The sequence below is a fragment of the Crinia signifera genome, chromosome 8 (genome assembly GCF_055691185.1).
Source record: "Crinia signifera chromosome 8, ASM5569118v1, whole genome shotgun sequence".
Classification (NCBI taxonomy): Eukaryota; Metazoa; Chordata; class Amphibia; order Anura; family Myobatrachidae; genus Crinia; species Crinia signifera.
This window is the reverse complement of record NC_139224.1, coordinates 62,416,273-62,438,125: the sequence shown is the minus strand read 5'-3', so window position 1 is coordinate 62,438,125 and position 21,853 is coordinate 62,416,273. Positions and strand designations below refer to the sequence as shown.

At 42.3% G+C, this 21,853-nt stretch overlaps 1 protein-coding gene across 6 annotated transcripts in view; it reads right to left on the bottom strand.

The window, feature by feature from the left end:
• FAM234B (family with sequence similarity 234 member B) overlaps nucleotides 1-21,853 on the bottom strand; it is a 183,886-nt gene that overhangs the window by 16,215 nt on the left and 145,818 nt on the right. For all 6 annotated transcript variants that reach the window (XM_083156572.1, XM_083156571.1, XM_083156573.1 and 3 more), the window contains one exon: nucleotides 21,600-21,681. In XM_083156572.1, coding sequence (XP_083012698.1) covers nucleotides 21,600-21,681 — 82 coding nt within the window. The remainder of the gene's footprint in view (nucleotides 1-21,599; nucleotides 21,682-21,853) is intronic.

Below are 21,853 nucleotides of genomic sequence, written 5' to 3'. Positions count from 1 at the left end.
TTAGAAGGAAGATTATACAAATAAATGCAAAAGAAAGGAAAGAAGAACAGGTAGCACAGGGTCAATTACAAGATCAATTAAAGAACCTAGAAGCAATACATAAAAAAAATCCAAAAGATGACAAAATATTAGGTCAATTAAATAAAATAAGAGCAGAAGTAGAAAATAAAAATATAAAACAGTTAAAAAGAAATATGCTGAAACTCCAACAAAGAGTTTATTGTGAAGGTAATAAAGCATCAAAACTACTGGCCAATAAAATAAAAGGCAGACAGACGAGAAAGCATAAAAGAAATGTATAATAAAAATGGAGTAAAAACCTCAAACCCAGCAGAAATAACCAAAGTATTCGCAGAGTATTATAAACACCTGTATAATCTTAAAACAGACAAAGAAACACCTCAACCAACAAAAGAGGAAATAAATGGATTCTTAAAGAGAATAAAATTGCCTAAACTAGATACAGACCAGATAACAAAGTTGAACAAACCATTAACAGATCAAGAACTAAGAGAAGTAATCAAAACACTAAAATAAAATAAAGCTACAGGACCTGACGGGTTTAGTAATGAATTCTACAAGAAATTTCAGAAACAACTAGGTTCAATCCTAATAGATATATTTGAAGAAGCCATTAAAAATGAAAAGTTCCCAGCAGAAATGTTAGAGGCTAGGATAGTAACAATTCCTAAAGAAGGTAAAGACCCAAAATATGTACAAAATTACAGACCAGTTGCCCTGTTAAACGTAGACATAAAAATCTATGCAAAAATTATGGCAAATAGATTAAAACAACTTCTGCCCGATCTGATTAATTCAGATCAGGTGGGGTTTGTAAGAAATAGACAGGGCACAGAAAATATAAGGAGAGCAATAGCGGTCATGGAACACCATATAAAGGAAGAGAAGCCTCTAATTGTGATGTCGTTAGATGCACAAAAAGCCTTCGATAGACTCCACTGGGGCAATATGGAAGAGGTCCTAAAAAGTTTGGTATGATAGGGAAAATCTTGAAAGCAGTAATGGCATTATACTCAGCCCCAGAAGCACATGTTATGGATAATTCATGTATATCTCCCAAATTTACCATCTCAAATGGAACACGCCAAGGATGCCCACTATCACCAATTATATTTATTTTGTCGATAGAGCCATTTGCGGAACTAATACGAAACACACAAGCAATAGAAGCCCCCATAATTAATAAAGTACAACATAAGAGACTATTATTCACAGATGATGTACTCCTTCTCACTAAACCCCAAACCTCCATATCGGCCTTAATACAGCTAATAAATCAATATGAAAAATCTCTTATTATAAATTAAACAAAAGTAAAACAGAAATACTACCAATAAATATTGAACCAGTAGAATTAGAGATGTTAAAAAAAAGCACAATTTACAGTGGAAAACCAAGTCTATAAAGTACCTTGGAGTGAATTTGGTAGATAACGAAAAAGACTTGATAGAATACAACTACACCCCACTTTTAAAACTACTGGAAAAAAAATTAACAGACTGGACATATAGAGAGATTACATGGATGGGCAGAATAGCCACGATAAAAATGTTTCTCTTGCCAAAAGTGCTGTATTTGTTTAGAACAATACCAAGAATACTCCCAAAATATTGGATAAACAGATTTAATGCAATAATGAACCGCTATATTTGGAAAAATAAAAGGGCAAAGATAGCAAAAAAGCACTTGATAAGGCCAAAAATAAAGGGAGGAGTAGCTCTCCCAGACCTACAAATGTATCAATATGCATGCATCCTGAAACAGATCCCAGAGGGAATAAAAGGAGGGGAAGAGAGACCATGGGTAAAATTGGAAGAGGGAATTATGAAAGAGATAAAAGATCTGATATGGATGCCATTAAATATGAGAACAATACCCAAAGACAGCCCTAGATCAATTAAAGATACATTTAAAGCCTGGGATATATTCTTGAACATGCAAGAAGAACCTAAAACGCTCTTCAAAGATATAGAAATTCCAACAGTTATGAAACTTATCCCGGATCTTAAAGTGGACACATGGATATTTAGAGGAATAAAAACCTTAGAAAATATAATGGGAGAACACAGATTAATCTCATTTGAGGAGATCCAACAAAAATATGGGATACCGACAGTAGATTTTTACAAATATTTACAAATAAGAAGTTGGATAAATAAATACCAAATGAGAGGAGGTGAGGTAAATCAGCTACCTAATAATGTAATTAATAGAATGAGGGGAGGACAACAGATAGGTGGAATCACCTTCTGGTACAAAAACTTGATAAACATTAAGATAGGAAAAGAAAACGATAGGACAGCTTAAAATGGGAAAGAGACCTAGATTTAGAGATAGGAGAAGAGCAATGGGAGAGGGCCTTCTCGACAGTGCATAAAATGACTATATCACATATAGAAAGATACATGAAATTATTGTATAGGACCTATTATACTCCAAAACGAATAAATAAAATATGCCCGACACAAATAAATATCTGCTGGAGATGCGAAGAAGGGAGTGGAGATTTAATGCATATTTTTTGGAATTGCAATAAAGTAAGAGAAACATGGAGGGAGGTAGGAAAACTGATGTCACAGGTGTTAGGAGAGGAGGTGGATCTGACACCCCAGAGGGTACTACTTCACGTTAGCCCAAAAGAAACGAAGCAAACAAACACATATTTTCTAAATCAAGCTTTCATAGCGGCAAAAACAGCAATAGCACAGTATTGTAGACAAGATCAATTACCTCCCATATCAATGATAACAGAGAAGATAAATTACGCTTTTAGAATGGAGACAGTTATGATCAAAAAATAACACAAACGACGAGGCAAAAATTAAGGTCCAAATAACCTTATTTTCCTCTAAGTAATAAGTAAAAAGTTAACCATAGAGACGCCACCACCCGCCCCATCCAGATCACATCTGTGCATTGCCCAAACACAGAGTGATCGGACCGACCCAGGCACCCTGCACCCCTTCCCCTCCCCCAACCACACACTGTGCTTGGTCCAGACCTAACCACCACAGACTGTATCTGTGTGACCGGCATCACATCTCCCGGCTGGGAACGTCACCCGGCACAAGAACAGTGCACAGTGTACATATATATTTTTATCTTTAAATAAATCAGTGCTTAATTCATCATTGTGTAGAGAGACATCATTTCATTCCAACTTTGCACACAATTTCACACACCCCCCACTCTGGGGGTAATAGTGTCATTTATTTATTTGTAGTGCATGAGCGCAGGTCAATCTACCTATTTGTTAATGTCATGATATGTTATGTTAAATGTTTTAATGTGCATATATGTGAGAAACTATCATATCTGATGTATGTTTTTTTTCTGGAAAAATATATATATATATATATATATATATATATATATATATATATATATATATATATATATATATATATATATATATATAAAAAAAAGTATCTTTGATTGGCTGTTTAAAAAGCAGCTTTGAGCAATGCAATGAACTTGCTTTTTTGTATTTTGTGAGAAAAACCCGGGTCTAACCTGTTCACACTGCCATATATCCGTGTATTACCTGGGAAAAATCCTGCAAAAAACCTGTGTGTAAATTCCGGGGCATAACACCCGGGAATTTCACAAAGACCCTTTCACACAGACGCGATGCGGGAAATTACGGCTCGCCCTGGCAAATACCTGGGTTTTTGTGTGCAGTGAGAACGGGGTATTATTCAGGTAATCTGTTTTGACAAAAGTATAAAATGTTTCAAACAACGTTTTCAACAGAGTCTATGAAGAGACAATGGCCCTTATTCTGGTTGGTGCTCCGGCCGCACAAACCAATCCCCGCCCACCCTACGGATCGCCACGGCCGTCCGTACACGGACGGCTGCCGATCCGCATAAAAATGGTGGAGGCGTACGCCTCCACCATGGTGGGAGCTGCCCCCTGCATTCGATGGTCGTCGACCATCGAAGGCAGGTCCGCACGCCCCGGCAGCTCCCGCAAGCTGAGACCACACGGACAATCGTCCGTGTGGTAGCTTGTATGGGGGCTGAAAGCTGACATCCGGCGACGTCAGCTTTCCGCCCCCATGAGTTGCGTCATGCCCTCATTACCATGCATACGCCCCGCGTTTGCATGGGAACGCCCATGAAACGCGGGGCGTACACATAGGGAAATGAGGGCATGAAGCCTCTCACGCCCCTATACGCCCCCTTTGCGGCGGACGAAATACGTCTGCGGCGAAGGGGGCTGCACATGCGCAGATTGACCTCTGCGCATGTGCAGAGTAAAAACATCGGCGGTACGGCCGCACGCGGGCCGTACCGCACGAAGCAGAATAAGGGCGAATGTATCTGATATGGCTTGAAGGTCAGGCCTGTTTGTTTGAAGTTTTAGTGAGGCAATCTCCAAGGTTGCATGGTATTACATAATGCTTGTTACAATATCTTTTTTTTTTTTAAAGGGATTTTTATGCTTTATATCACTCCGATTGGACAAGTATTAAGTGGTGTCTTAAAATGATAATTTAATGAATGTAGCAAAGTGTTTTAAAGGTAAGTATCACCAGCGAAAATATTATAGACAAGATACTATTGATTCAGTATATATGGCGTTTCAAATATGCCATAATTATTCTGCAGCAGAGGATATCATAGCAAATACACGATTATTATAATGGCTACAAGTATTTAACCAATATTTTTCTCTTATAACAATTAAGTGAATAATGGTTTTCATTTATTCCTCTTCAGTAAGAGGTTTGAGCAGTTAGCATAGAAGAGAAATAAGAAAAAAAAAGGAGTGGGAAAGACAGGAGAGGGGAGAATGGAGTATAGTCTCCCTGTGGATCCCGAGTGAGAACTGGATGTCATGTAGAAGAGGAGTGTACCCGCATGACGGGTTTCATTTCATTAATTAACAGGGAATGCGATCATATTCAAGAGGAAATTTAGTGTGATACGTACAAATAGACATATTTTCTCTCTTATTTCGGTAGCTTACCAGTATGTCACTTTTGAGTGGTACACTCGGGTTATGCTCGTCGACACATCCACACTGGACATGTTTTCAGTGTCGACTATTACACTCGTTCTCTATTTTCCTCGAATCGCAATGATTCGTATCGTACAGTTTGTGTGGTTCTAGGCTTGTTAACCGGCTTATAGTCGGGCACTCTATCGTAAGAGTTATGCCTGTTCCCGGTTTCCTGATAGCGTAAAGTACCCTTGCTATCTATTTATTCCAGTATCTGACAGGAGATACGATCATATTCATGAAAGGAGATAAAACAATTCTAGGGTATGTATAAAAGACAACTTAACTCTTAGTTGTATCCATTGACACCCCAATGTGTTACTCGAGACTGATGCACTATAGTATTTTTGTCGACACATCGACATATGGTATCTGTGTGTTGTCGACCATTGCAGTCATCCTATTTCTTGTTCGTGTTGTGCTGGTTCTTATCGGGCACCGTCTGCAGTGCCGGTGTATATAGTTTGTGTATTGGGCTTATTCATTAACTAATTAGCGGGCATCCAATCGCAAGAATCTGGGTGTCCATAATTAATGTGCCCAGTTGGATACTGCTACACATATAGTAGACGCAAAGAACTAGATGCCACATAGAAGAGGAGTGTACCCACATGACGGGTTTCATTTCATTGGTTTGACAGGGAATGCAATCATATTCAGGAAGAAATTGAGTGTGATACGTACAAATAGACATATTTGTCTGTGGTTGATAAGTCCGGTTGGGCGTTCGTAAATAATGTAATGCAAGAGTAAGAGGACATGCGGGAAGAAGTGTATCCACATAAATTTCATGGTGTGTACGTGCTCCTATTTACGTTAGATATTCGGACTTGATCATTATGCTTTACATTAACTTTGCTCATGTTTGGGATATTCTCATATATCATCCCCTTCTCCGTAATATGAAATTGGTGTCTTCCAATTGAAATAGCAGTGTGTGAACTGGTGAAACAAAGTGATCAAAAAAAATTAATTAAAATGAGAAAACAGTGAAAAAATGGTGAAAAAATAGGTGATGGACCTGCTTATGGTCTACATATAATTCCTTTGTGCATGATTAAGTGTGATTCGAAGGTTATCTAGAGATACTTAAATAACTTTGTTAATTGATATATACATGTGTAGTTATTGAGGTGTTCCAAGGTTCTCGTTAATAAATAGTGGGGTAAAAAATCCGGTGACTTAGATGGATAGAAGTGATAATAACAAAAGATGGTGTATAGTCTAAGTAGAGTGAGAAATATAATAGATGGGAGACTGGAAGTGATAATATTAATAACGTGAAGATTGACATGATTAGAGGTTTCTGTGAACTCCAATCTTATAGAATTGATTGTCGTGAGTATGATGCTTTGCGCATGCCTAAAAAATTAATTGTTGTTGTTTCGCCTAACCACTTGGTTCGATATTGGAAACACGCTGTCATTAATGCCGTTTTGTCCCTGTTTTGTTAAAGTTCACATATATCATCCTTCATATGTAGCTAGATTTTTATATGGAATGAAGATGCATTAGAATTGGGCTTATTATTGTGAAAGCCGTCATTATCAAGTTGTTGTAACTAACTTCTAAATTCATATATCAAACTGTCCGTGTTTGACCAATTGTGATCTCATGTCCTAGTAGCCAGACATTGGTTGTTTTATTATGATTAATTCATATCAATATGCTTGCATTTTAATCCTTTGGATTGAATTCATAATGGGCGTGGACATAGAGATATGGCTAAGTCAGGAGGAGTATGGTATATCATGTTAGTGCCGCACAGAGTAGAATGTATTGTCACTTATAAGAAAACAGTGTAAACATTTTCCTCATTGAGACCTGATGGTGATAGAGTTTGCATCAAGAATATTAATCTGGCTTCTTGTTTGAGCAGCTCTTTGTCAATGTCGCCCTGACGGGTACCCATCACTACCTGCATCATTCCGTAGGCTTGGAGTCCTTTGGTATTTCCCTGGTGATATCTGAGGAAGTGCTTGGCTACTGGTGTGAGGGTCTTGCCACTTTGTTGGTCTCTTTTTGCATATTTAATGCTTGCTAGGTGTTCTGACAGTCGGATTTTTAATGTTCTTTTGGTTTTGCCAATATAATGTTTCCCACAGGGGCACTTTAAATTGTAGATAACCCCTGGGGTATCACACGTGATGTATTGGTCAATTTTGTGTTGTTTCCCATATCTGTCAGTATATGTTTTCCGGGGCATTATGAATGTGCAGACTTTGCACGTCCCACACTTGAAGGTGCCCTTTCTGTTGATCTTGGCTCTAGTTGGTTTTTCGAAGTGGCTGTGCACTAGATGGTCCCTGAGATTTTGGCATCTTCTCCAACTTATATCAATCTGATCGCCCAGTATTTCATCTAGGTCTTTATCAGTTTTCAGGATCCCAATATGCTTATTGAGCACCCCCTGCACCTGACGCCATTCTTGACAATAAGTCCCAATGAACCTGACTTTTTCATTGGGGTCTGTATCTTTATATTTGCCTGGGACTAGTAGTTGTTCACGTTTGCATTTACGTACTTCCCCTCTGGCTTTGCGTATGGATCTTCTGCTGTAACCTCTGCTGACAAGTCTGAGGTCTAATTCATCTGCTCTCTTTTCGTATGTGATATCCTCTGAGCAATTGCACCTCGTCCTGAGGTATTCACCCTTTGGTAGGCCTTTCCGTACCGGTGGATAGTGGGCGCTTTCATTATGCAGCAGTGAGTTGGTTGCTGTGTTTTTACGGAAAATGTCCGTGACTATTGATCCATTGGTGCTGATGCGTAGGTCGAGGTATTCAACCTCCTTCTAGCTGACTTGACAGGTTAGTTTTAAATTAAGATTATTGGTGTTCAAAACCTCTAGGAATTCCATAAACAGGGCTATGTCTCCTTCCCACAGAATGAGCAGGTCATCAATGTACCTGAGCCACATTAAAATGTGCTCTGTGAATCTGTCATTCTGGTCAGTGAAAACGTGTTCCCGCTCCCACCATCCCAGGTACAGGTTAGCGTATGTGGGGGCACAAGTGCTCCCCATCGCTGTCCCCTGCACCTGGAGATAGAAGCGGCCCTCACATATGAAATAATTTTTCGTCAGGACGAAACGCAGAAGTTTAATGATGAAGGAATTTAAGGGTATGTCTCGTTCCATACTCAAAAAATATTCTGCAGCCTGTATACCATTTTGGTGTATTATGCTGGTATACAGGCTCTCCACATCGCAGGTAATTAACCAGGAGTCAGGGTTGAGGATGATGCCCTGGATTTTATTTAGGACGTCCATCGTATCTCTAACGTATGATGGCAGGGTGAAAACATAATCTCTCAGAAAGAAGTCAATGAATTGGCTAGCCCTCTTGAGACCCCCTATCCCTGACACAATTGGTCGACCGGGTGGGTTGTCCTCACTTTTGTGAATCTTGGGCAGTAAGTATAATGTGGGAATCCTTACTGACTTTACTTCCAGGAATTCAAATTGAGATTTCGTGATGATTCCATTTTGTCTGGCTTCTCCCAGAATTTTTTGATACAGTTCCAGGTAATCATAGGTGGGATTAAAGGTCAGTGCTTTGTAGCAGGACGCATCATCTAATTGTCGTTTCAACTCTTTCCTGTATGAATCAATGCCCCATAGAACAATATTCCCTCCTTTATCGGAGGGTTTCACTATCGTGTCCTCCCATTTTTTTATGTCTTGGAGAGCTCTCCTTTCTTCCGTGGTGATGTTATCCCCATAGTTGCAGAAGGGTTTATTCATTTCAATTTGGTCAAGATCTTTGCTGACCATTTCTAAGAAGACTTTAGCCTGTGGGCATATTGAGATGTCAGGGAGAAAGGTTGATTTCTTTTTTAATTTGGACATCGCCTTTTCTGGTTCGCTTTGGGAAGGATTGCTTGGCGATGCACCACCACATTCATCTGACAGTTCTTCCAATAGTTGTAGCATTTCTCTGTCACATTTATTAAAAAGGGAGTCAATGTGAGGTTGACAGGGATCCTCATTCTCCTGTGATGTCACTAGGTCGGGGTAGCACTCTCTTTTCTTTCTATAAAATTTTTTAAGTAAGAGTTTTCTTATATACAGATGGAGGTCCTTCTCACATTCGAATCTGTTCATGGGTCTAGTGGGGGAAAAACTGAGTCCTTTATTAAGTATGGATATCTGGGCTTCAGAGAGGGTATGAGTTGTTAGATTGACAATTCTGAGTGAATCAGTGGGGGTTATCTCCGATAGCGTCTGGTCTCCCTGCGGTCTTCTCGCCAGTCTCTGGGACCCCTCTTTCCTCTTCTTTCCCCTCCTTGTTCTCTTGTGTCTTGTCCCAGGTTGTCTCTGACAGTCCTGGGACTGACCCCTAAACAACTACTAGTCCCAGGCAAATATAAAGATACAGACCCCAATAAAAAAGTCAGGTTCATTGGGACTTATTGTCAAGAATGGCGTCAGGTGCAGGGGGTGCTCAATAAGCATATTGGGATCCTGAAAACTGATAAAGACCTAGATGAAATACTGGGCGATCAGATTGATATAAGTTGGAGAAGATGCCAAAATCTCAGGGACCATCTAGTGCACAGCCACTTCGAAAAACCAACTAGAGCCAAGATCAACAGAAAGGGCACCTTCAAGTGTGGGACGTGCAAAGTCTGCACATTCATAATGCCCCGGAAAACATATACTGACAGATATGGGAAACAACACAAAATTGACCAATACATCACGTGTGATACCCCAGGGGTTATCTACAATTTAGAGTGCCCCTGTGGGAAACATTATATTGGCAAAACCAAAAGAACATTAAAAATCCGACTGTCAGAACACCTAGCAAGCATTAAATATGCAAAAAGAGACCAACAAAGTGGCAAGACCCTCACACCAGTAGCCAAGCACTTCCTCAGATATCACCAGGGAAATACCAAAGGACTCCAAGCCTACGGAATGATGCAGGTAGTGATGGGTACCCGTCAGGGCGACATTGACAAAGAGCTGCTCAAACAAGAAGCCAGATTAATATTCTTGATGCAAACTCTATCACCATCAGGTCTCAATGAGGAAAATGTTTACACTGTTTTCTTATAAGTGACAATACATTCTACTCTGTGCGGCACTAACATGATATATCATACTCCTCCTGACTTAGCCATATCTCTATGTCCACGCCCATTATGAATTCAATCCAAAGGATTAAAATGCAAGCATATTGATATGAATTAATCATAATAAAACAACCAATGTCTGGCTACTAGGACATGAGATCACAATTGGTCAAACACGGACAGTTTGATATATGAATTTAGAAGTTAGTTACAACAACTTGATAATGACGGCTTTCACAATAAAAAGCCCAATTCTAATGCATCTTCATTCCATATAAAAATCTAGCTACATATGAAGGATGATATATGTGAACTTTAACAAAACAGGGACAAAACGGCATTAATGACAGCGTGTTTCCAATATCGAACCAAGTGGTTAGGCGAAACAACAACAATTAATTTTTTAGGCATGCGCAAAGCATCATACTCACGACAATCAATTCTATAAGATTGGAGTTCACAGAAACCTCTAATCATGTCAATCTTCACGTTATTAATATTATCACTTCCAGTCTCCCATCTATTATATTTCTCACTCTACTTAGACTATACACCATCTTTTGTTATTATCACTTCTATCCATCTAAGTCACCGGATTTTTTACCCCACTATTTATTAACGAGAACCTTGGAACACCTCAATAACTACACATGTATATATCAATTAACAAAGTTATTTAAGTATCTCTAGATAACCTTCGAATCACACTTAATCATGCACAAAGGAATTATATGTAGACCATAAGCAGGTCCATCACCTATTTTTTCACCATTTTTTCACTGTTTTCTCATTTTAATTAATTTTTTTTGATCACTTTGTTTCACCAGTTCACACACTGCTATTTCAATTGGAAGACACCAATTTCATATTACGGAGAAGGGGATGATATATGAGAATATCCCACACATGAGCAAAGTTAATGTAAAGCATAATGATCAAGTCCGAATATCTAACGTAAATAGGAGCACGTACACACCATGAAATTTATGTGGATACACTTCTTCCCGCATGTCCTCTTACTCTTGCATTACATCATTTACGAACGCCCAACCGGACTTATCAACCACAGACAAATATGTCTATTTGTACGTATCACACTCAATTTCTTCCTGAATATGATTGCATTCCCTGTCAAACCAATGAAATGAAACCCGTCATGTGGGTACACTCCTCTTCTATGTGGCATCTAGTTCTTTGCGTCTACTATATGTGTAGCAGTATCCAACTGGGCACATTAATTATGGACACCCAGATTCTTGCGATTGGATGCCCGCTAATTAGTTAATGAATAAGCCCAATACACAAACTATATACACCGGCACTGCAGACGGTGCCCGATAAGAACCAGCACAACACGAACAAGAAATAGGATGACTGCAATGGTCGACAACACACAGATACCATATGTCGATGTGTCGACAAAAATACTATAGTGCATCAGTCTCGAGTAACACATTGGGGTGTCAATGGATACAACTAAGAGTTAAGTTGTCTTTTATACATACCCTAGAATTGTTTTATCTCCTTTCATGAATATGATCGTATCTCCTGTCAGATACTGGAATAAATAGATAGCAAGGGTACTTTACGCTATCAGGAAACCGGGAACAGGCATAACTCTTACGATAGAGTGCCCGACTATAAGCCGGTTAACAAGCCTAGAACCACACAAACTGTACGATACGAATCATTGCGATTCGAGGAAAATAGAGAACGAGTGTAATAGTCGACACTGAAAACATGTCCAGTGTGGATGTGTCGACGAGCATAACCCGAGTGTACCACTCAAAAGTGACATACCGGTAAGCTACCGAAATAAGAGAGAAAATATGTCTATTTGTACGTATCACACTAAATTTCCTCTTGAATATGATCGCATTCCCTGTTAATTAATGAAATGAAATCCGTCATGCGGGTACACTCCTCTTCTACATGACATCCAGTTCTTTGCGTCTACTATATGTGCAGTAGTATCCAACTGGGCATACTAATTATGGACACCCAGATTCTTGCGATTGGATGCCCGCTAATTAGCTCACGAACAAGCCCAATGAATAAAGTATAGACACCGGTACTGCAAACGGTGCCCGATAAGAATTAGAGAAGTACGAACAAGATAGAGGATGACTGTAATAGTCGACAACACACATACACCATATGTCGATGTGTCGACAAACATAACTATAGTGCATCAGTCTCGAGTAGCACATCGGGATGTTAATGAATACTACTGAGAGTCAATGTTTCTTCTCTTTAATACATACCCCAGAATTATTTTATCTCCTTCTCTGAATACGATCATATCTCTTGTCAGATACTGGAATTAACAGATAGCAAGGGCATTTACGCTAACAGGAAACCGGGAACTGGCATAGGTCAGGAAACACGAGCGTCATGCTATTGTCCGACCAATGATTTTGATTCATGAAAACACACACCCCGAATCACCTCATGAATATGTATGAGATAGGGGGAATAAAAGGAGCTTCCGGGCGCCCACCGGGTGGTCCTGAGGAAGCGTTCACAGCGAAGCGTACGCTGACCGACTTTAACACACTCAGTGTGTTGTAAATCCCCCTCTTCCCCTCCCCACATACAATGTATATATTTTGAACTGTACTGCAGCGCGATCACGGTCACTGGTCTACACCGTGACCATACGCTAGTCTGGCGCCAGACTTAGCGTTCCCTGAGCCGTCTGGGTGAACGAGGCAAGTGCAAGCCTGCACACCCCACACGCAGTTCACCAGCGCTCAACCTTGAGAAGCGAGAGCAGCTATTTGGAGCCTCACGGCAGCAGCATTAGAGGACGGCCCGGGACGGGTGCACGCCTCACCTGGCTCGCGAGAGAGACTGTACCGCTAGTCCTCTCCACTTGAGAACACTCACTCTCATCGCTGTCACATACAGCATTATAGTTATCTCACGGTGAGATATACTATTGATTGTGAGAGAAACTGTACCATCAGCTCTCTCCAACTGAGAGCATTTACTCTCATCGCTGCTGCATACTGTATAAAAACACTCATACACAGGGGCTGTGGTGATCAGGGGGTCACACTGAGTCAGGGGAACGTCCCCCCCTTTTTTAATAAATGTTTGTGACTGTTGTATGTTTTGGTTTTATTTCGCTAAGATTTTAACACATACCCAATAAACGTTATATATTATGAGTTAATTCTTAGGTGCACCAGCAAAAGGCATTCTTTCTTCTTTCTTTAAACTCTTGTAAATCCTAATGCCTATGGTAGCACACCCTCATTTACTGTATAAATCACCAAAGAATCATTAGTACTCAGGAGGGTCCTCTTCAAAATAATTACTGTACTTACCTGTGCGATTGACATATCTCCCCCCAATCTTGCCATATCAGATACATTGTCTCTTCATAGACTCTGTGGAAAACGTTGTTTGAAACATTTTATACTAATGTTGTTTTCTGCCTGCGCCACTGCTCTCTCCATGTACAGCAGCCGCGTGATGTGCGTGGTGATGTCACGCACTGGGCGCAGTGCATCCCTGGGACCAGGAGCTGCAACAGCTTCTACGGTACAGTAGAAGCCTGTACAAGCAAGGCGGCGGTGAAGGGGGTTAGCGAGGTGGGGTTACAGAAGTAAGTGCACGCACTCGGCTTAGGAAAATTTTGATAGGGCTTATTTTTGGGGTAGGACTTATTTTGGACCAGTGTCTAAAATCAAGGGTAGGGCTTATTTTCGGGGTAGGTCTTATTATCGGGGAAACACGGTAAGTGTGTCTAGTGTCTGTTTTAGAGATGCAATAATAAAAGTTCATTTTTAAAAGACACAGGGGCATATTCAGGGTCCGTCGTTAGCTGATGTAGTTCCGCCTGTTCTAGCTTTTACATCAGCTAGACAGGCGAATTGTGTTTCACCCTTTCACCATTTAGTGTTTTCAGGGTGAAATCAGTTCAGAACACCTCCTGGCGTTAAAAACCAATGAGGCGAAAGGGGGCATGTCCAATTCGCCTGCAGGCCTGGACAGTCACACACACACACACACACTCCATTTGCTTTTTTGGAGAGGTGCTATTGTGAATGTAAACTTTTATTTTCTTCTAACTCCCCTGCTTCTTTTCATGCACATGCAGGGGAGTTCAATAAACACTAATCCCTCCATCCCACCCTCCCTGCTGGGTCTCCGGGTACAACCGCCTCCGTTCCCGTCCAGCCACCATGCAATGCCGCTGAATCTAGTAATCCCCCACCCGCCCTGCATCTACTAATCCCCCGCTGCAAGGTGTCTGCCCACTGACTGGCTGCCGCTCAGCGGACAGGCACTCCAGGAGGCATCCATGCCGAGATCGCGGCTGTGCTATCACAATCCCATATCACCTCCGTCCCCATCCACCCACCATGCAATGCCCGCTCTGCATCTAGTAATCCCCCACCTGCCCTGCAGCTTCTAATCCCCCGCAAGGTGTCTGCCCGCTGACCGGCTGCGCACAGCGTGCGGGCACTTCAGGTGGCTGAGATCGCGGCTGTGCTGTCCTCCTGCTGTCCGCCCACAGCGTCTACAATCCCCCGTGAGCTGTCCGGCCGCTGTCTGCCCGGCTGCCACCGCCGGGCAGCGGGCGGACAGCAGGAGGAAAGCTCACGGGGGATTGTAGACGCTGTGGGCGGACAGCAGGAGGACAGCACAGCCGCGATCTCAGCCACCTGAAGTGCCCGCACGCTGTGCGCAGCCGGTCAGCGGGCAGACACCTTGCGGGGGATTAGAAGCTGCAGGGCAGGTGGGGGATTACTAGATGCAGAGCGGGCATTGCATGGTGGGTGGATGGGGACGGAGGTGATATGGGGTTGTGATAGCACAGCCGTGATCTCGGCATGGATGCCTCCTGGAGTGCCCGCCTGTATGCTCCCTCCCCTTGTATCTGTGTACTCTGCCTACCCCCCCCCTCCCCGCTTGCCTCCTTCACACACCCCCCCCCCCCCCGTTTGCTGGCCTCCTTCATCCCCCCCCCCCCGCCCTGATGGCCCCCTTCACCCCCCCTGCTGGCCTCCTTCACACACACCCCCCCCCCCTTTGCTGACCACCTGCTGACCACCTGCACCTGATTTTGTTGACATGTGGATTAGGTTGACATGGTGGAAGGTTGACATGGTGGAAGGTTGACATGGGGGAAGGTTGACATGGGGGAAGGTCGACATGGTTAGGTCGACCATGGGGGTTAGGTTGACAGGTGGAGGGTCGACAGGGTCATTAGGTCGACATGGTGGACGGTCGACGCGTGGGAAGGCCGACATGGTCATTAGGTCGGCATGGTGGTTAGGTCGATAGGTGGAAGGTTGACGGGGTCATTAGGTTGACCATGGGGGTTAGGTTGACCATGGGGGTTAGGTTGACATGTGGATTAGGTCGACATGGTGGAAGGTTGACATGGTGGAAGGTTGACATGGTGGAAGGTCGACATGGTTAGGTCGACCATGGGGGTTAGGTTGACAGGTGGAGGGTCGACAGGGTCATTAGGTCGACATGGTGGACGGTCGACGTGTGGAAGGCCGACATGGTCATTAGGTCGGCATGGTGGTTAGGTCGATAGGTGGAAGGTTGACGGGGTCATTAGGTTGACCATGGGGGTTAGGTTGACATGTGGATTAGGTCGACATGGTGGAAGGTTGACATGGTGGAAGGTCGACATGGTTAGGTCGACCATGGGGGTTAGGTTGACAGTCGACGCGTGGAAGGCCGACATGGTCATTAGGTCGGCATGGTGGTTAGGTCGATAGGTGGAAGGTTGACGGGGTCATTAGGTTGACCATGGGGGTTAGGTTGACAGGTGGATTAGGTTGACATGTGGATTAGGTCGACATGGTGGAAGGTTGACATGGTGGAAGGTCGACATGGTTAGGTAGACCATGGGGGTTAGGTTGACAGGTGGAGGGTCGACAGGGTCATTAGGTCGACATGGTGGAAGGTCGACATGGTCATTAGGATGACAGGTGGTTAGGTCGGCATGGTGGTTACGTAAAAGGTTGACAGTCTCAAAATAGGAGTGAGGGATAACAGAATCTTGGGTAAAAACATCACATGGGTACAACACTGCAGTAAAACACAATGCTACATGGGTAGAGTAAAAAAAAAAAATGAAAAAAATCTAAATATATTCATATAGACAATAATAAACATACATAATGTATTTATAAGCAAAATGACAATAAATGACATTGATTAATTAAAAAAACTACATAAATTAAATAATATTTTATGTTTTGTAGACTAGTCCCGACAGAAGAAATTGTCTAGTTCACTTTGTCTAAAGCCTGCCTGAAAACTGTAGAATCCATTTAGACAATCAGACACTGAATAGGCTAAATCAGATTATCATGGCTGAGTTTAGACAAAGTGAAACAAAAAGTCCAAATGACTCATTTAGACAGGAGAGGCAAACGAAAAGAGTTGACAGGTGAAATGCTTTAGACTGTCTAGAAAAAATGATAGTGAATACTACAATTCATCTAGACTTTTTTTTCAGGCGTAAAATATGCTGTTTTAGACAGAATGGACCTAACGACCAACAGTGAATACACCCCACAATCTTCATTTCTACACTTCTTCTCTTCTTCTACTTGTTATACTAGTATTGACTGTTATATCAGGGGCGTCTTCTGAGTGTTTTTTTTTTGGCGTTTCCCCTACTGACCACCTACCTGTCTCATAACTACTATAATTGAGATTACGTTTATTAATCTCCAAACAAGAGCGTCCCAACAAAAAAGACAGTCTTTCTTCTCCTTTCTCTTTGAAATACCCCAATCACTCTCAAGGGTGCACCTCCACTATTCTGAATTATTCGAGAAAATTAATATTCTCCTATAGGACTATATTTGTGGATTAAAAATTACTCTGTTTAAACTCAATCAAAACCCTTCACCTGTGCACTGGTCTACCCTCCCCGTCCCCTTTTCCCTTCGCATTTGTTTTCTGGGAGTGTCAGGGATAACACAGGCATACACAAGAGTTTTCAACGAGGGTGTATGATGTCAGCTCCGGCCTCAATCACCCTGTTTCTATCCACAGGCACAGACTGCACACACTGGAAATATCATTAGATGGTCATTGAATGGATCTCCAGCTATTTGCTGATCAGCGTGTTTGGTACTTGTTTCCTAGCACGGCGCCCACGATATTCAGTCGTATGGCATTGTATTAAATTTTAAATTGTATACCATTGTATATGGCATACAATGGCATACAATGCAATGCGATGTGATTTTAAATTGTATTTACAATTTTTAATTGTATAAGCACCTTAATAGGTGCTTACAATGTTAAAATGCACCCCCACGCCACCGCCACTATCAACGCCAACCCGAAGTGTGGCGAGCCCGCGAGGGGCGGCGGTACGCATCCTTCGACCTTTTCATATCCCCACTATCCAAGTCGGTGTGGAGTTGAAGTTATATAGTGTAGCGTGCGCAGCGAGCCACTGAGCTCGAAGCGTGGCGAGCGCAGCGAGCCCCGCGAGGGGACGAGCATTACTTCACATGTATTCCGCTTCCCCTTGCCACACTTCGGGCTCGCTGGGTCACCACACTATATAAAATCAACTCCACGCCGATGTGGATAGTGGGGCTGTGCTCGCCACGCTTCGGGTTGCCGTTGATAGTACGGGTGGCGTGGGGGTGCATTTAACATTGAAAACACCCATTAGGGTGCTTATACAATTTAAAATCGTATACCATTGTATATGCCATACAATTCGATGGTATACAATTTAAAATTGTATAACATCGGCTAACATTGATACCATTGTATGCCTTATGGTATGCGATGCGATGGGCGCCGTGCTAAGAAACAAGTACCGCGTGTTTTTCATAAGCAATTTGCAGCCTTGCACAGGGCAGGTTTTAACACTGGAGGGGCGGCTATCTTATCAAAGGTCTCTGCAATTTCATAGAGCAGCGATAAGGTCTGAATCAGGCACAGTTACCCACAGGTTCAACTACAGCATCTTTTCTGAATTGGTACTCTCATACACATTCCCTCACCAGCTGCACACTGTGGGTTCCCACACCTAGAAGGCAGCAGCAGCAGCCTTTTTCTTTCACTTACTTTTATTCTCAACAATTCAGGCTCTCATTGGATCTGGTTCTCTGCCTATGTACTACACTCTGCCTGTGTGTGTAAGCCAAACAGCAGATGCCCACTACCTTCTTCATAATACCAGGTATAGGACAGAGGTGCTCTCACACACCATTCACTAACTATTGGTACCGTATATGGTGTGCAGATGCCATCTCTTACACACACCACTGGAGGGATCTGTAGACTCATCACCCCTCTAATCACAGACATATTACCTTTGATACAAGAATGACACTCTGTGCTTACCTAAAACATTGTTTAATTATCTTTCATTGGAAAGAATCCAACAAATAATTACCGTTACTATATTTTTGCTTTATATTTTGGAAGCATTTTCATAATTACATACAGAAATGCCAGTTGAATACCTGGTGATTTACTATATTCTAGATAAACTACTGTTATGTTTAGGATTTCCTACGCTCAGCCAAAACTCAAATAAGGGCCATCAGCCTAAGAACATATAAACACTATGGGCAGTATTCAATGCGGTTGGCGAGGGGGTTTAATAGTGGGGATCGCTGAAAACAAGCGACCCTTGCCGTTTAACCCCTGCGCCGGCCACTCACCATATTCAATGTTTCGGGGAACCCTTGCTGTCTGATGATGGCGAGGATTCCCCCAAATAGCGAGGCTCGCGGCTAATGCAGGGAGCCTGCTGCATTTAGCCATGAGCCTTGCTGTTTAAGTGGCCGCAGACGCCGTTTCCATGTCGCTGGATTTTTGCAGCGATGTGGAAACATCGTGTGCAGGGGGTCAGTTGAATACTAACCATGCGAGCTGTGACAGCGAGCAGTCAGCTCTGCTCACTGTTACAGCTCGCAAAAAGCATTGAATATACCCCTATATTTTTCACCTTATCAAAAAGATGGTTTAATCAGTTAACTCTTTACTGGACACATTTTAGTTGTCCTTTATGCATGTTTTTGTGACAGTTTGTACATAGGTATTACACGTGTATAATTATCAGACCAGACTGTCTTCTGGCTCTGCAAAGTGTGCACTTGCTATTGTTTATATATCAATTCTTCATGAAATAACAAAACTATTGGTAGTTTGAGAGTTCAATAAAGAGTTCTCTTACTCCAGTGACATTGTTCACATTGACTTTATGGGAATACCCAATGTTTTGACTTTTGGCTCCTGCCCTATCCTCTGCTTTATTACCAAATAATTGGTGTCTTATACTGCTTTCACATTGCAGAAACGGGTATTGACCCTGTATTTTTAAATGGGACTTTAAAACGGGTCTGAACCTTAAGACCTTTCACATTGCAGGTGAAAACCTTTTTAAAAAGCATTTAAAACCATTCACACATTTAACCTGTTTAACCCTCAAGGGACACGTTTCAAGCCATAGAAATAGAGCCATTCACACTGCCTAAAAAACGGCTTTGAACCGTGTAGGACTCTGCTTTTTAAACGTGTTGAAATACCAGTTAACTTTAACCGGTAAATCAACTCTGGCACTTTCACATTGCAGCCTTAAACGTTTTAAAATGGAAAAAAAACGGCAATGTACCGTTTTAAAAGTGCAGTGTGAAAGGGGTATTATAGTCAGCATAAGCCATGCCTGTATACAGTTAATAACAACAAACGTCATCTCACTCACACTACCAGGATGTAATACATGCAATTCTGTGTACGTCTGTATTACAGATATACACACATGGATAGAGAGTGGAGAGCTAACCATGCATAAAGATGATTTATTGTTAATATACTTTCTGTAAGCTAGGAAGGTCTTCAAAGCATTTTCCAGAAGCTTTGATACTGCACAGGAATAATCTGATTTTACGTTCTGCACATGGATCACACAAGCAGGTATACAGTCACTGCACTATTACACATACACTTCTCAGCCTTCAATCTCATTTGACAAAGCTCATAATTGTACTTTCATACACAAAGATTATTGTGCAGTGGTCATGCTGTATTACAAATACAGATGTGTCCTAATACCTTATCAATGCAGTCGCACCAAACTGCGCCTCTTGGTGCCCTACATCCAATGTGACTCTGCTAACGCTGTCCAATTTTTTTTGCGTGTTTTTACCCAAAAATGTGTATTAGTCGCAATGCAATGTAACTGGGACTCACCAGAAGACTGTACTGTGTGCGGCTGTCTCTGAGGACGTACACAAAGTGCTATAATCCAGAGGCTGCAAGTTCACTTGTATTGCGTATTCACTCAGTCGCATATAGAAATACTAGTGGTACATATCAAGTTAATCAGCACAGTATAGTGATGCATACTAGCTGCATCACATTGCGAATGACACACATTTTTGTGTAAAAAAAAAACAGTTGCTGTATTTACAGGCTTCAGAGAAAATTTTTAAAGTTATAGAGAAAAACATCAGACAATCAGGTAATGGCTTGTCTAACCACATGTGACTTGGAGGGCCAGGTCACAGGTTTTTTGTCAATATTCATCTTGCAGCCTATTTGCGGCAAACACAACTTGTTTGCCAAGAACAGTTTGCCCTTGTCTGTGTGCAGGCATGTGCGTACGCACCCTCTTCCATAGCAATGCAACTAGTCGCTATAGGAACTGGCTACACACTGTGATAGCTGGGAGTAACTAACATTGCACACTAGCTGGGAGTCAGTAACACTGCACACTGACAATTGGGAGTCAGTAACATTGCACACTAGCTGGGAGTCAGTAACACTGCACACTGACAGCTGGGAGTCAGTAACACTGCACACTGACAGCTGGGAGTCAGTAACACTGCACACTGACAGCTGGGAGTCAGTAACACTGCACACTGACAGCTGGGAGTCAGTAACACTGCACACTGTGATAGCTGGGAGTCACTAACATTGCACATTAGCTGGAAGTCAGTAACACTGCACACTGTGACAGCTGGAAATCAGAAACACTGCACACTGTGAAAGCTGAGGGTCACTAACACTGCATACTATGATGGCTAGGAGCCAGTAGCACTGCACAATGTGATGGCTGGGAGCCAATAGCACTGCACAGCATGATAGCTGGGAGCCAGTAACACTGTACACAAACTGGGAGTCAGTAACACTGCACACTGTGATAGCTGGGAGCCAGTAACACTGCACACTGTGACAGCTGAGAGTCACTAACACTGCACACTGTGATGGCTGGGAGCCATTAGTACTGCCCAATGTGATGGCTGGGAACCAATAGCACTGCACACTGTGATAGCTGGGAGCCAGTAACACTGCACACTGTGACAGCTGAGGGTCACTAACACTGCACACTGTGATGGCTGGGAGCCAGTAGTACTGCCCAATGTGATGGCTGGGAACCAATAGCACTGCACACTGTGATAGCTGGGAGCCAGTAACACTGCACACTGAGATAGCTGGGAGTCAGTAACACTGAACACCTGTAAAATCGTACGCACCTTTTTTTCAGTCTTACTGCTCTGAATCTGTAATAGAAAATCCAGGTCTCCATCTTTGTTAAAGTAACCAGGCTGAGGAGAACTAGAGGGAGAAATGGAATAGATCAGCTATATATCTACAAATCAAACATATCCTACAGAAAGAGACAATCACTGCCCTCATGAAAGTGACTCATAGGTGATTCTAGGCAGTGTCAAAGGAATGTCATGTTTTATGTGAGAGAAAGCACATTTATAGTTTTGGAAATTCCCGG